The 13,780-nt window shown below is 40.2% G+C and overlaps 1 protein-coding gene across 1 annotated transcript in view; it reads right to left on the bottom strand.

Moving 5' to 3' along the window:
• The window catches only part of LOC145399660 (paired box protein Pax-7-like), a 129,240-nt gene extending 117,437 nt beyond the window's left edge, over positions 1–11,803 (bottom strand). Inside the window, exon 1 of the mRNA XM_080272201.1 lies at positions 11,737–11,803. Coding sequence (XP_080128327.1) covers positions 11,737–11,803 — 67 coding nt within the window. The remainder of the gene's footprint in view (positions 1–11,736) is intronic.
• Between the last annotated feature and the right edge of the window lie 1,977 nt (positions 11,804–13,780).

Here is a 13,780-nt window from a genome sequence, read left to right as displayed (position 1 = left end):
CCGCATATACTCAACTCCATCACCCTTCATTCTCTCTCTCTCTCTCTCTCTCTCTCTCTCTCTCTCTCTCTCTCTATATATATATATATATATATATATATATATATATATATATATATATATATATATCATTCCGCATTAGAGCCACTGCTGGACCATACCTTCTGCTCAGAGGGAGAGTGACAGCCAGATATACCCTTCCTCATGCAGCTCAAGTATGAATAAGAGGAATGAATAGTGGCAGCAGAGCAAGCGAAGTTCGAAGTATTATGTTGTCTTGGCTAGGTCTGTGTGCGTCAGTATGTATGTATGGCATCAATATTAACCGACTGGATACAAAAATATTCTAGCATATGAGAGGACATACTACCAGCTCTTATTTAAATGTCCGCCAGGGCTGGATCCAAACCTAGACTCTGAGTATCGCAGAACATGGGAAGCGAACACTACAACCATGTTGTACACTTGGTTAATAAAGTATCTGAGCGGATGGGTTGGGAGTTTACTTAATGAACACTACAGCTTTAGAGCGCTTCCAGTCTCTTATTTTTTTATTTATTTAATTGTTTATTTATTTACATATTTTCTTATCTATCTATTTTTTAAGATGCTACCCAACAAACCTTGACTCATTCGTTTCCACTTTCATTTTCACATTTATGACTGAGTTGGAAAAAGAACCATTAATATGTTCGTTATCAGAACGGTTACCTTAAAATCCTTAGTGAACACAGTACCTCCCCAGTGGATTTTGCCAAGCATTATCAGAACGGATACCATGAAACCCTCAGTCAGCATAGAATTCTGGGCATTGTTTTCGCCGAGACGGAAATATACCACCTATAGAAATGACCCTTTGTTATCTCTGCATAGATCGACTTCACAAACAAAAATCAGTTCTCAGACAAAATACCGATTTCCTTTTTTAAAGGGTGGACAAGACAGGGAGAATGCGGTGTTTTCCCATGTCTCTTGTTCCTCCTACAAAAGCAAGTCCTTGTTGCGCGAGGAAAATTACTGCAAGTAGTAGCAACTCCATCACTGATATAATTCTTTCAGCTTTTGTCCCAGATTTTCGTCCTTCTGCAGTTCACTCCATGTATCTCAATGGCATAAAAAGGTAGTGCTACGACCCTACATTTTTTCCATAACGCTTCATCGTGATTAGTAGTCAGTACTACATTCCTGTGATATCTGGTGTTATAAACGAGCACTGAAGATGCTGAGACAGCAACTTTAGGCCAAGTTAACGTTAACAGAGCATAGGTAGCTCCACTAACCTGGATTAATACAGGGTGATTCACTACTCTGAGGTCCCAACTTAATTTAAATATCTCCGTTATTAATTAATCGATAGGTGGTACTTATTATCTTCATTTCATTACAATTTTTCCACATTCACACCAAGTACTGACAGCAGTCTCATTCAGTGCTTACACATAATTAAGCTTGATGTTCCAAAGCAGCAATTTTTTTTGTTTGCAATTTATCCTCCGGGAAGACTGCATTCTCCCCCCTCCTTTTTTTTTTTTTTTTTTTTTTTTTTTTTTTTAGCCATTGTGCAAGGCATGTTTTCAATTCCTTATCGCTTAAGATGTCCCCACCAGCAGGAAAATTTGGGAGGGTTAACTCGGAAGAAGTAAAAATACGCAGTCAGCTATCAAGAATGGCATGATCACTGGATCAGTGCAGCTGACTATAAAGCTGATGCCCACTCAGCGCTACACTGGTAAGAGAGCAGTATTTTATTTCCGGCATATGTCTCTTCAGTTCAGATGTTTGGGAGTTACTTAAATGCAGTATATGACTGTCGTAAAATGAAGTTTGTAAGTACGGAATTTCATTTGAATCTGTGCTTTATGAATGGATACCTTGGCGTTCTTCTGGGCGCTCAGAGAAATGAATCACCCTTCTAGTATAGTAGCAGCACGACTAAAATTAAATGACGCCCGAGAGGAAAAATATATACATAGATAGATAAACAGATAGACAGACAGATAAATAGATTGATTGACTGCTTGATTTAGATACTCATCATTCTGTTCATACTTTCTCTTTTCCAATTTGTCCCGTCTGCAGCATACTATTCTGTCCGCCCGTCTCAGTCAAACTATTTCACCCCGCCATCAGTCCGTCGCCTCCACCACTCACATGGCTCCGTCCGTAACTCCCACTGATCCGCCGTACTTTACACTGTGCTTCCCATAACTCACACTAATTATTCCGTCCGTAACTCACACTATTCCATTCGCAACTGACAATAACCCGTCCGTAGCTCGTAGTATTCCGTCCGTACCTCACACTATTCCTTTCGCAACTGACAATATCCCGTCCGTAGCTCATAATATTCCGTCCGTAACTCACACTATTCCTTTCGCAACTGACAATATCCCGTCCGTAGCTCATAATATTCCGTCCGTAACGTAATCCCACCCATCTCTCTCATTTCCCTGTCAATTCCATCCATAACCCATCCGTAACTCACAATATTCCGTCCGTAATTCGCACTATTCCGTCCTTAGTTACATACTACTCCGTCCAGAACTTAAATTATTCTATCCGTGCTTAAATTTTCAACCAATTCCGTCAGTCTCCGTCCGTCTATTTTTTCCCCTATCGTCTGCAAGCCCCCTCCATGACTCAATAGCGTGCATACCCCCTCCTATTTGTCATTCTATCCCGTCCGTAATTGCCACTGTACGTCCGTCTCCGTCCGTGTACTTTTCCCCCGTAGGTCTTCAGCCTCGATTCCGTCCGTTACTCTCTTCAGTCCGTATCTCCTTTTGTTTCATTCCATTCCGTCCGTAATTCACATTTTTCCACCAGTCTTCGGTCGGCTCTGTCTGTCTACTATTTCCCATAACCAGTCACCATTTATTTCGCTCATATCCAATTTTTTTACCCATTCCGTCCGTTTTCGTCCGTGTCTGTCCATTTCCATCTGCCTACTCCTCCTCCGTCATTCTTCCCTCTCTCCTCCATCCACACCTCAAATATTTCAATTTATTCTGTCCAAAACCCTCTCTAATCCGTCCGTTCGCACCAGTCTGTCCGTTTGCGTCCGTCAGCACTTCTCCACCACCCTTCTCTCTCTCTTCGACCAGTATCTCCATTCCTTCAACCATTTCCATCCGTAACTCCCACTACTCCGTCCGCTTTCGTCCGTGTCTGTCCGTTTCCGTCCGTCTGTTCTTACCCATCATCTTTCTCCCTCTGTTCTGTCCATATCTTCAGTATTTCAACCCATTCCGTCCGCAAACCTCACTATTCCGTTCATTTTCGTCAGTAACTTCCACTACTCCGTCCGTGTCTGTCCGTCCACTCTTCCCCCGTCATCCGTCACAGCCGTCCCCGCCGGCTGTTTGGCCATTAACCCGTCCAGCACCCGGCGGTTCGGTTATTTAATTACCGGAGAGAGAGAGAGAGAGAGAGAGAGAGAGAGAGAGAGAGAGAGAGGGAGGAGAGAGAGATAGAGAGAGATGTGGGGGCAACAGACAGGCAGAGAGAGATGAAAATATGTACACACACACACACACACACACACACACACACACACACACACACACACACACACACGCAGGGGGAGGTGCATAAAATTCCTTGCATATCTCCAATCTTTAAACGAATTGTTATTTTCACATTATTTTTGCTTCTCTCTAATTTCAGGAACAATTCTTTTACCATCATCAACTCAACATCTTGAAAATAAATTAATTAATAAAAATATGATTACGCATAGAAAAGTGATCAAGAAAATTAGAGAGTATATGCGAGAAGGTAGCGATTCGTGGGAGGGTTTGGTCGTCACTGAGTAGGGACAGAAGAAGAAGAAGAAGAAGAAGAAGAAGAAGATGATGATGATGATGATGATGATGATGATGATGATGATGATGAGGAGGAGGAGGAGGAGGAGGAGGAGAAAATGAAGAAGGAGAAGAAGATGAAGAAAAAGTTTTATGCTTATCCAATACACGAGAATCATTAAGACACACAAAATATTCTAGGGTACAATTATCTCTTAGAAGAATACCCGCTGTGGTCGCTATACATCCAGGTCCTTAAGTGTACTGCTGACGGGGCAGGAACAAAGGCAGAAACAAGATGAGTCCACCAGTCTGACCGGTACAAGAATCGAACTCGGGTGCTTTCACATGCGAATTGGACGCCATGACAGAAACTTATCTTTTCCTATTTACATCTGAAGCACTTTATTTATTTGGGGGGATAATTTCGTAGTTCATCTCATTAATAAGGAATAAAAGAAATTAATCCAACACAAGACCGTATACTACTCACTCTCTCTCTCTCTCTCTCTCTCTCATATATATATATATATATATATATATATATATATATATATATATATATATATATATATATATATATATTCTTTTTTTGTTTTGCGTGTGTTTGTGTGCACGTACATGGGACATCTTCTTTTCCTGTTTTGTATGTCTGTGTGTGTATGTCGACGTGCGTGTATCTATATTAAACGAGTATACAGTATGTATGTATGTGCGTAACCAATGTCTAAAAGTGATTTTTTTTTTTCTAGCGTGACTATACTAAATCCCACTTCTTTCATTCTTCCATTTTTCTCTACCGGTACTCTTCTTGTGCTCCAAATTCACCCCGAACTGAAAAGAAACCAATCTCCTGCGGCCGCCTCAACAAACAGTGTGGTTATGCCCTTCTGGTTCTTGTGTAGTGGCCAGGTTAATGGTCTACAGGGTGGTGAAGAAGTTTGTGCTACCTACTTTGGGTGAGATGGTGTGGCTGTACGATGGGAGTGAAGAGTGGCTGATTGGTAGTGGGAGGAGGAGGAGGAGGAGGAGGAAGTAGAATAAGAAGAAGAAGTTCGATTTACTCAATAATATATCTATAAAAATGCATACTGGTTGACAGATTGCTAATACATATGCAAAGATACATAAACACAAAGTACGTAATTATTATAAAAGACACATAAATGCTTCACCCCGTATAACCGTCGTTTTACCTTTTTAATGTGATAAATTGTAGCTATTAAAAAAAAAAAAAAAAGTTAATTTGGAGTTAAAGTAGACCCTTTTAACCCCTTTAGTAAGATGATGTCAGACCTTCCCAAATGGTGACATCGTTGTTACCACTGTCACTAATACACGATTTTATACCAATACCGCTTCGGAGAGGATTTTCGAACTGAATGAGCGTTATCTGTACAGCAGTCATTATTCCCTTCACTAACAGACGCTTCCCAGAAACCGAATAATGTCGTCAAAAAATATAAAAAATAAAACGAATATTATGTAGCTGAAGGGATGAATATTTTAAACTTTTCAACTAGTCCTGAAACAGATGTGGAAGGGATTACGTCTGGTATTCCAAGGAGGAAAAAAATATATTGGCTAAAGAAACAGAAGAAAGTAGAGAATATTATCACTAAGGAGAGGAAACTGATATGGTTGTTATGTCCTCTGCTCTCTTGTGGTCAGGTCATCTCTCGTATTCTGTTCTTGCTACCGCCATACACACCTAAGTCAGCCACAGCAGGATGAGGCCTTTGTAGGTATGATGATGATGATGAAAATATATGGTATTGGGGTAAGTCCTGGGGGTCTGTGAATAATTAGTTTTTTATTACTTTCATATCTATGTCTCACCTTCAGCTGAATGAAATAATCTCTCATTAGCTGAAACAGATGGCTAGAGCTGTCCCGACCATACAAAAGAATTAAGAATCTTCCATATTATCACCACCTAAGTTTCACTGCATATCGTACTCGTGTTTCTTCTCAGATTCTCCGTGAAACTTGTGGCGTGAGTTTTGATAAAGACACCTATGCTTCTCTTATAAATTATAGTTTGAAGATTTTTTTTCCTATTGCGTTTACCTCCAGCCGATTTTATCAACCTCTTCGCTACGACGACGTATTGTTTATTTCATACTTATTATTTTTCGACGATTTCATTCTGATTGGCAAAGACTTTATGAATTACGGATTTAGATAAACAGAGACTCACTGGCCCTTAACTTCTACACCTCTCCCCGATGGTGAAAAAAAATTGTCTTGAGGTGGCAAGAAGACAGCAGAAAAAATAAAGAAAAAAGAAAAGACAGTCATCAGATAGAAAGCAAAAACGTCATCAGATAGAAAGTAAAAAAAAAGAAATTACAATGAAAAAAAAAAAAGTAATGAGATGGAAAGCAAAAGAAAAAAAAAGTCATCGAGTCATTTGATAGAAAAAGTAAGATGCGTCATCAGATTGAAAGTAAAAAAAAAAAAAAAAAAAAAAACGTCATCAGTTTTTTAAAAATCAGTAAAAAAAGTCATCGGACAGAAAGTACAAAAAATGTTATCAGAAAGGAAATAGAAAAAAGGGTCACGTGATAAAAGCCAAAAATACATTATCAAATACAAAGTAAAAAAAATCAGAAAAAAAAAGATGGAAAAAAAAAAAAAAAAAGTCATCAGAAAGGGTTACATTGTCGAACCCTAACAGAAGGATGACACCTTTTATTTTTTCTAATATATTTTTCTTGATACATCCAGGTGATTTTACTGAACTCGAGAATTTGGCTCTCTGTTATCATGTTTTGTTTTTTGTTATGTTTTCTTGGAGGGAAGAATCATGCGGGCTTCTGACCTTTAGTTCCTTCTTCCTTTCATTAAAAAAAAAATATATATATATTGTAGGGATCGGAAAAATTGCCCAGTAAATAATTCAGCACAAAGGCACTTATTATTATTTTTGTTCCTGCTACCTCCAAACTACTTCATATACCATACAAAGGACCGCCCGTTGTTTAGGAGGTTGAGGTATCTTTCCCAAGCAAAATAAACTAAAATAATAATAATAATAATAATCGTAAATAACCACGTCGCTGCACTGGACGCACATAGTTTCTTTCATTCGGGGTAATTCCAGGCCATTTAATTCAGCTGAGGGAATTTCAAGCAGTCCTTAGGTTACTCGAAATAGTTCAAAAATTCTATAACCACTAGAAATCCCCTCAGATGAACAAAAAAAAAAAAAAAGTATCAGCCGAGAATATGAGAACAGAATGCCAAGGGGTTAAAACAGACCAATATCAAAAAACAATAGCTTTAGTACGAGTGGAAAGGCAGTGAAACAGGTAACAGCTATGCAAGGAAAATACTACTTAAGAGGTAAATAGTAAGAAAGTCAAGGTGTTAACACGTAATGGTAACAGCAATTCAGAGTTCAGTAAGAAAGGACGGAATTTAGCTGTATTTTAACTGATATATATGAGAACAAAATAGCCTATAGGTAGACAGGACGAATAAGTCAAGCAATTAATATACAAGGAATATACCCCATAAAGTTGTATGGGGAGAAAGGAGGAAAGGTATTAACACTCTCAGGCTGCTCTAAGTCACTCACAACTGAATAAAATCGTCTGGCGTTGCCTGGAATAAAATATCAGAGATGAAACTGCTATACGAGGGTTAAGTGTAGGGAAGGGAGTGGCTTAGTTTTAAATTAGGGAGGGGAAAAAATCAAGTAATTAATAAACTGCGGGAAAAAACAGCTTAAAAGGAAATATTGTACTAAAATGACTTACTCTACAACCTTCTTACCGTCGGCACAACTCTAGATATTTACTCCAGCCAATACCAGACAATTTTATTCAGCCGAGAGTACGTTACAGGTGACTAAGTGCTAATAAATTAGGGAAAAGAATTGTTTTAAGAGGTAAATATATAAAAAATTGTCCAGTATTTTATTTATGAAGGAAAAATAGAAGTATAATAGGATAAATAACAACTAAGCAACTGATATATTTTAGTGAAGTAAAGTTTGGGATTTTATAAAGAACCAAGAAAAGAGTGAAGTAATTTATTCAAAGGAAGAAAATAACTTAGAGATCAAGAGGAAGGGAAGGAAAATAGTCACGCAATTAACATTCTCATGGTCAGGACAACTCAATTATTTTCTTCCATCTACGGCAAGACGATTTTATTATGCTAAAAGTGAGCCATAGGAGCCTGAGAAATGTAAATATATATGAAGAAAAGATATGTTGAAATGGAAAGGAAGAAAAATAATACAGTAGTAAATATAAAAGAAGGAAATTATCTTGGTGGAAAAAAGGACAAAAGACAGGTATGGAAGGAAACAATAAAAAAAAAATGGTAGGCAGAAAATTTGAGGAATGAAAATTAATTAGATAAAAATGAAACGATAAGGAGCCTGGAGACATTATTGCTGCGGCCACTCTGGGTTAACTCTGGGATTAGGCGGATAGGAACAAACTGACAGACAGATATACAGAGACAGATAGACAGGTGGAGAGAGAGAGAGAGAGAGAGAGAGAGAGAGAGAGAGAGAGAGAGACGGATGGTCAAGTACTGTAATGATTATCTATGGAAGACTGTCGTCAATATCAAATAAATATAAATAATCCGGGAGAAAAAAAGGGTTACCTTTAAAGAAAATATTAACAGTATCTGCACCCGGAACATTTTCAGTTGGTATGTAATATGCACAGTAACAAATTTAATGTGTTTTATTTTTTTAAACCTATCATCTTCATACGATTCCATTTAGCTTAACCAAAACTTTTCCGACTGAAAGGGTTCCATATAGCTTGAATTATCCCCTACCATTTCCATAAGGTTCTCCAAACATAAATAAAATCGTCTGAGGGCAACGGGGAAAAGTGTTTAAAAAAAAAATGTCATATTCAAAGGTTTAACAGGTAAAAAATTCACAGGTTTAAAATTAAACAGAATGCCTTAACACTTTCTGACTAGTTTGACTTACTCGTGGCTAACTAAAATTGTCTGGCGTTGGCTGGAGTACAATACCAGAGTTGTTCCCATGATGAGAGGGTCAAAAGGTGACAGTAGTAAAGCTCTCAGGCTCCTACGACTCACTGTTACCTAAATAAAATGGCTTAAAGTTAGCTGGTAGAGAACAGTATGGTTGTCCTGCCCATGAGAGAGTTGATGACACCTCAGCAATTTGGATATGAAAAATAACCACGTAGAACAGGGGATGATGAGAATAATTAGACAGATGGGAAAGGAATTTATTAAGAAGAATTTATTGACCCTTTTATGCTGAGGACAACTCTACATTTTATTACAGCTGACGCAAAATTTTTATTCTCCTAAACTAAGTACATGAACCTGAGAGTGTTAGTACTTCCGGGCAAACTGTAGCATTTTATAACAGCTGAAGCCAGACGATTTATTCTGTTAAGAGTGAGAACAAGAGTCTGTGAATGTTCGTACCGCTACCAATAACCCTTTGAAGGTGGGAATAGCTCTTGTGTTCTATTCCGGCAGGTGCAAAACGAAATTGGTCAGCTGAGAGAGAGAGAGAGAGAGAGAGAGAGAGAGAGAGAGAGAGAGAGAGAGAGAGGATCAAAAGAGATTAAATGTATGAGGAATAAGAGGGGAAACAGAACAAAAGATACAGGTAAATTAGGATAAAAGTGGATAATAAATAAAAGATAAATGTAACTAAAGGAGGCAAGAAGAATATAAGTTTAACCCCTTCACTCCAAGGACGTATATTTTCTGTGATTCTTGCTATCACCAGACGATTTCATTCAGCTTCAGGGAGAAATCTTGAACTGAAAGGGTTGGTGAAGGCTACATTTAACCCCTCCACTTCGCCATTTCCCAAGCAAAATCGTCTGGATGTCGCAGGAATAAAGTAAAAAAACAAGTGACCAGGCTGAATGAGGTAACAAGGGAGATGTGTATGGTAGCATTTCATTCAGATTGACATCAGACGATTTTGCTCAGCTGAGAGAAATCCTGGCTGTATTAGGGTTCTAGATATTCAACTACCATTAATATCTGGGATTTTTCTACGACCAACAGACCAGATACTTTTCTTTCTTGCTATTTCCAGACGATTAGCCTATGCTTAGATTAGGAAGGCTCTCATGCACTGAAGGGATTAATGAAGGATTTAACTAACCCCTTCAGTTTTAAAAGTCTCTCCTATGCCAATAAAACAGTCCGAAGGTGGAAAATATGTTTAAAAAAAAAAAAAGCCATCGAAGTACAGGGACTACCAATACACAGAAACAGGAGAGAAGACCAAGAACGAAATGGGAGGCTGGAGTGGAACAGTACAAAGGAATACAAAGGAAAACAAACTGCAACAGCCCTACTGCTCCTGAGTCTGTTTGTTATAAGGGTGGTGATAACTAACATAACTATTCTACGAGTCTTAATCTGGCACATGAGGGAGAGGTGCCTGGCTTGGCGAGAGAGATGAGGGAGGGAGATAAGTGGTGAGGGTGGGAGATGGGTGGTGGGGGAGGGAGATGAGTGGTGAGGGAGGGAGATGAGTGGTGAGGGAGGGGCCTGGGAGATTCGGACCCGTTGAATCAGGTGACGTATGTTATAGATTCAACATTTTCTCTACCATGACGAATTTTCTTGTTTTATCCTTGACATTTCCACAATTTTATTAAGCTTTGAGGTGAATTTTCAGAGATTTAGTTTTTCCTTTCATAAACCCATTCACTACGGAGGGGATCTTTGGATATTGAATAAAACAGTGTGACGTTAGCCAGAATGACATGTCCGTAGTCGGGCTGAAAGGGATAAAATCGAACCCGAGTAAGTTGAAAAATGCCATCGTAGTGAAAGGGTAAACCACGGCCACCACAGATGAGCAGAGGGGTTTAGGCGCCTGGGGGTTTGATAAGGTGAACAAGGAAGGAAAATACAGGAAGGAGACAGGTGAGGAAGTGGACAAAGAAAGAGAAGGAGAAAAATTAAACAAGACGGAAGGAGAGAAACGATGGAGAGAAAGAGGAGTCGGAGGAGTCGGAAGGGCAGATGGAGAAAGAATGATGACGGAAGGAAGAGAAGGAAATTAACAAAAGGAGAGAAAGGAGCGACTGGAGGAGAGGGAAAGAAGAGAAGGAAAGAGAGAGAGCAGAGAGAAAAGGATACGAAAGTAAAGAGAGAGATAACTAAAAGAAGGATGTCGGAGGAAAGAAATGAAGACTGAAGGAAGAAAAGAGGTAAAAGGGAAGGATAGAGAGAGAGAGAGAGAGAGAGAGAGAGAGAGAGAGAGAGAATGAAGAAACAGAAGGAACGAGAAGAGGAAACAAAAGGAAAGCGGAGAGAAAGAGGAGGTAACAGAGGGAGAGAAAGAGAGGAGGGAGAGAAAGATGCCACAATGGGGGGAGAGCTCGGGGAAAGAAGACGAAAGGATCTAAGGAAAGTTGATGAGACGAGAAAAAGAGGCGACAGAAAGAAAGGGAGACAGAAGGAAAGAAAAATGAAAAAGAACAGAGGGAGAGAGGAAAAACGAGGAAATGGAGAAAAAGAAATTATGGCGGAAGGACGGAGAAAGAAGGAAACGGAATTAGAGTCGACGGAAAATATGAAGTGACAGAAGGAAACAGAGAGGCTGCAGGAACTAAACCACAGCCCCAAACACTTGCCCAGTAGAGGATAAAAGAAAGACTGGCGACGATGAGTAAGAAGTGACGAAAGGAAGCACGGCACGAAAACAGTAGGAGGCAAAAAGAAGAAGAGAAATATGACAGGAAAGAAATGACGCCGAAAGAAAGGTCGGTGAAGACAAGGGCAGAAGGAAAGAGAGAAAGGGCTGAGGAAAGAAACTGTGACAAGACCTGAAGGTGACAAGACGAGCTGAAAGAATGAGAAACAGAAAAAATAAATAAACGGAAGACAAAAAAGGCGGAAGGAGAAAGAGGATGGATGAAAGTAAACAAAATCCTGAAACACTTACCCTGGAAGGGATATCCTATAAAACTGGGCTGCATCGTCTGCATCATGGCGGCTCCTGTTACCGTCATCTCACGTCTTCCACACCTAACACAACATTTGTCCTACCCCGCCGCCGGACAGAGACAACACACGGAACGATCGGCGACAACGGACGGACGGAACAAAAGCGACGCGGCGGAGAACAGACGGAACGAAACGCGAAGTCGAATGGGAAAAATCGGACGGGCACTCTTAGAAGGCACTGGGTGGTATGAACGGACGGAGAATATGAGGGCCCGGGACCACGTGGTATGTGAACAAGCAACACTTCACAACTAATAAGATCAAGTTCTCCCAAGATCGTTGGCTCTGCTGACCCCGCCTCCTAAGACTAAGGAAGTTGGATACTTCTCACTGATTGGCTCAAGCGTAGGAAGGCCGACCCACCCGTCAGCTCTAGGACCAGTGCTCTCGTCAGCCTGAGAGGGCCTTTTCTGTAGCGATTTATTCCAGACCTTATACCTCGTTCTTCTTTTTTATGCATTCATTGCTTTTGATATCAAATTCGCTAACATAAAAATCGTACGGGAGGAAAATGACGTGCTTTACATAAAAATAAACCAGTCAAGAGGAGGTGTAAGGGAGATTCCTTATCCGAGAACACGGGCCGAGGCAACACGTGATTGGTAAGGGGAGAGCGAGGGGCGGGGCTTCGACACCCAGCTGGAGGTTCAACAAACATTATGACGAGTTGGGCGGGGTTTCAATCTCCTACCGTCCCCACAGCTCCGCCCGCACGCCCCAGAAGGCCTAGTTTAGGGGTGGTATGTCCAGGCTGACGTCCTTGTGGCCCTCAGCATCTCAATTGGGCTGTTAAGTGCGATCAGCGGGGCATTTTCCCGCGAAAGTGTCGGGTCTGACACATTATATGGGAACTAGGGAGGAATAACTTGCGGCTGTACCTCACCCCACCCCTCCCCTCCTCTCTCTCTCTCTCTCTCTCTGAGACAATTGCGTTTACTTAATCCCTTCGCTACGAATCTTTTCTTTTTATATTTCACGCAAAAAAGAAACCAAGGCCAATAGCCCACACAAAAAAAACTTCCTAAAAAAAAAAAAAAAAAAAAACGAAGAATAGCAGAGATCAGTTCAACATCTGTTCATTATAAAGTAGGCTACCTGGACACTATGCTACCACCAGATGATTCTTTTCAGCTTGTACCTAATGGATGTAAAACCAGCTTCCTTTAATGTATTAACGTCTATTTTACATTATTTCTGATACTGTCAGACGATTTCATTAAAGAAGGCCTCACGTGGTGATGGGGTTAAGCAGCGACGCCATTATTTCTGATACTGTCAGACGATTTCATTGACCTTAGAGGAGGCCTCACGTGGTGATGGGGTTAAGCAGCGACGCCACGCGACACTATCGCTAGTTTGGTGAGCATGTTGCTAGATTTATGGACGACTGTAATTTGCGCAACAACTGCATTTTAGGTTATTTTTTAAGTTTTAGCTGCGTCTTACCATTTATGGCATATTACTCGGGTATCATCTCGAGTTTTTTGTGTTTTGAGATATCCTAACACTTGAGAATTATGTTCAGCGCCATTATGTGTTGCCCATAAAGAAACCTGCGATTTATACCTTATGGCAAATAAAATCTGCTTTAACAGGAAGGACATGGAAAGGAGCGTTCAGAATCCTCCCATGTCTCTCGTTCTTCCGAGAGGGAGGGGGGTGGGGAAATAGAGAGGGGGGGGAGAGACAGAGACAGTATCCAGTTTACAGAATCTCAGTTACGACAAAGAAGTAATCGTAAGTTCGTGAATATAAGACGTCGTGGTTCAGATGTCTTCCCAAGCGTATGAACCTCTTTAACCTCAAGACATCTTTTTCTCATCGTATTCTTACTTTCCTCTTCAGCCTCAAGACACCTTTTCCTCACCGTATTCTTACTATCTCCAAACAACTTTATTCAGCTCAGAAGAGTCTAACTGAAGGAAGTTATTTTATTTTTGTTATCTTCCGAGCTTATTCAACTTATGAGGGACTTTCTTTAA

The sequence above is a fragment of the Coenobita brevimanus genome, chromosome 50 (assembly GCF_032717465.1).
Source record: "Coenobita brevimanus isolate Jiangsu-jjx chromosome 50, ASM3271746v2, whole genome shotgun sequence".
Lineage (NCBI taxonomy): Eukaryota > Metazoa > Arthropoda > Malacostraca > Decapoda > Coenobitidae > Coenobita > Coenobita brevimanus.
This window is presented reverse-complemented; position numbering and strand designations above follow the sequence as displayed.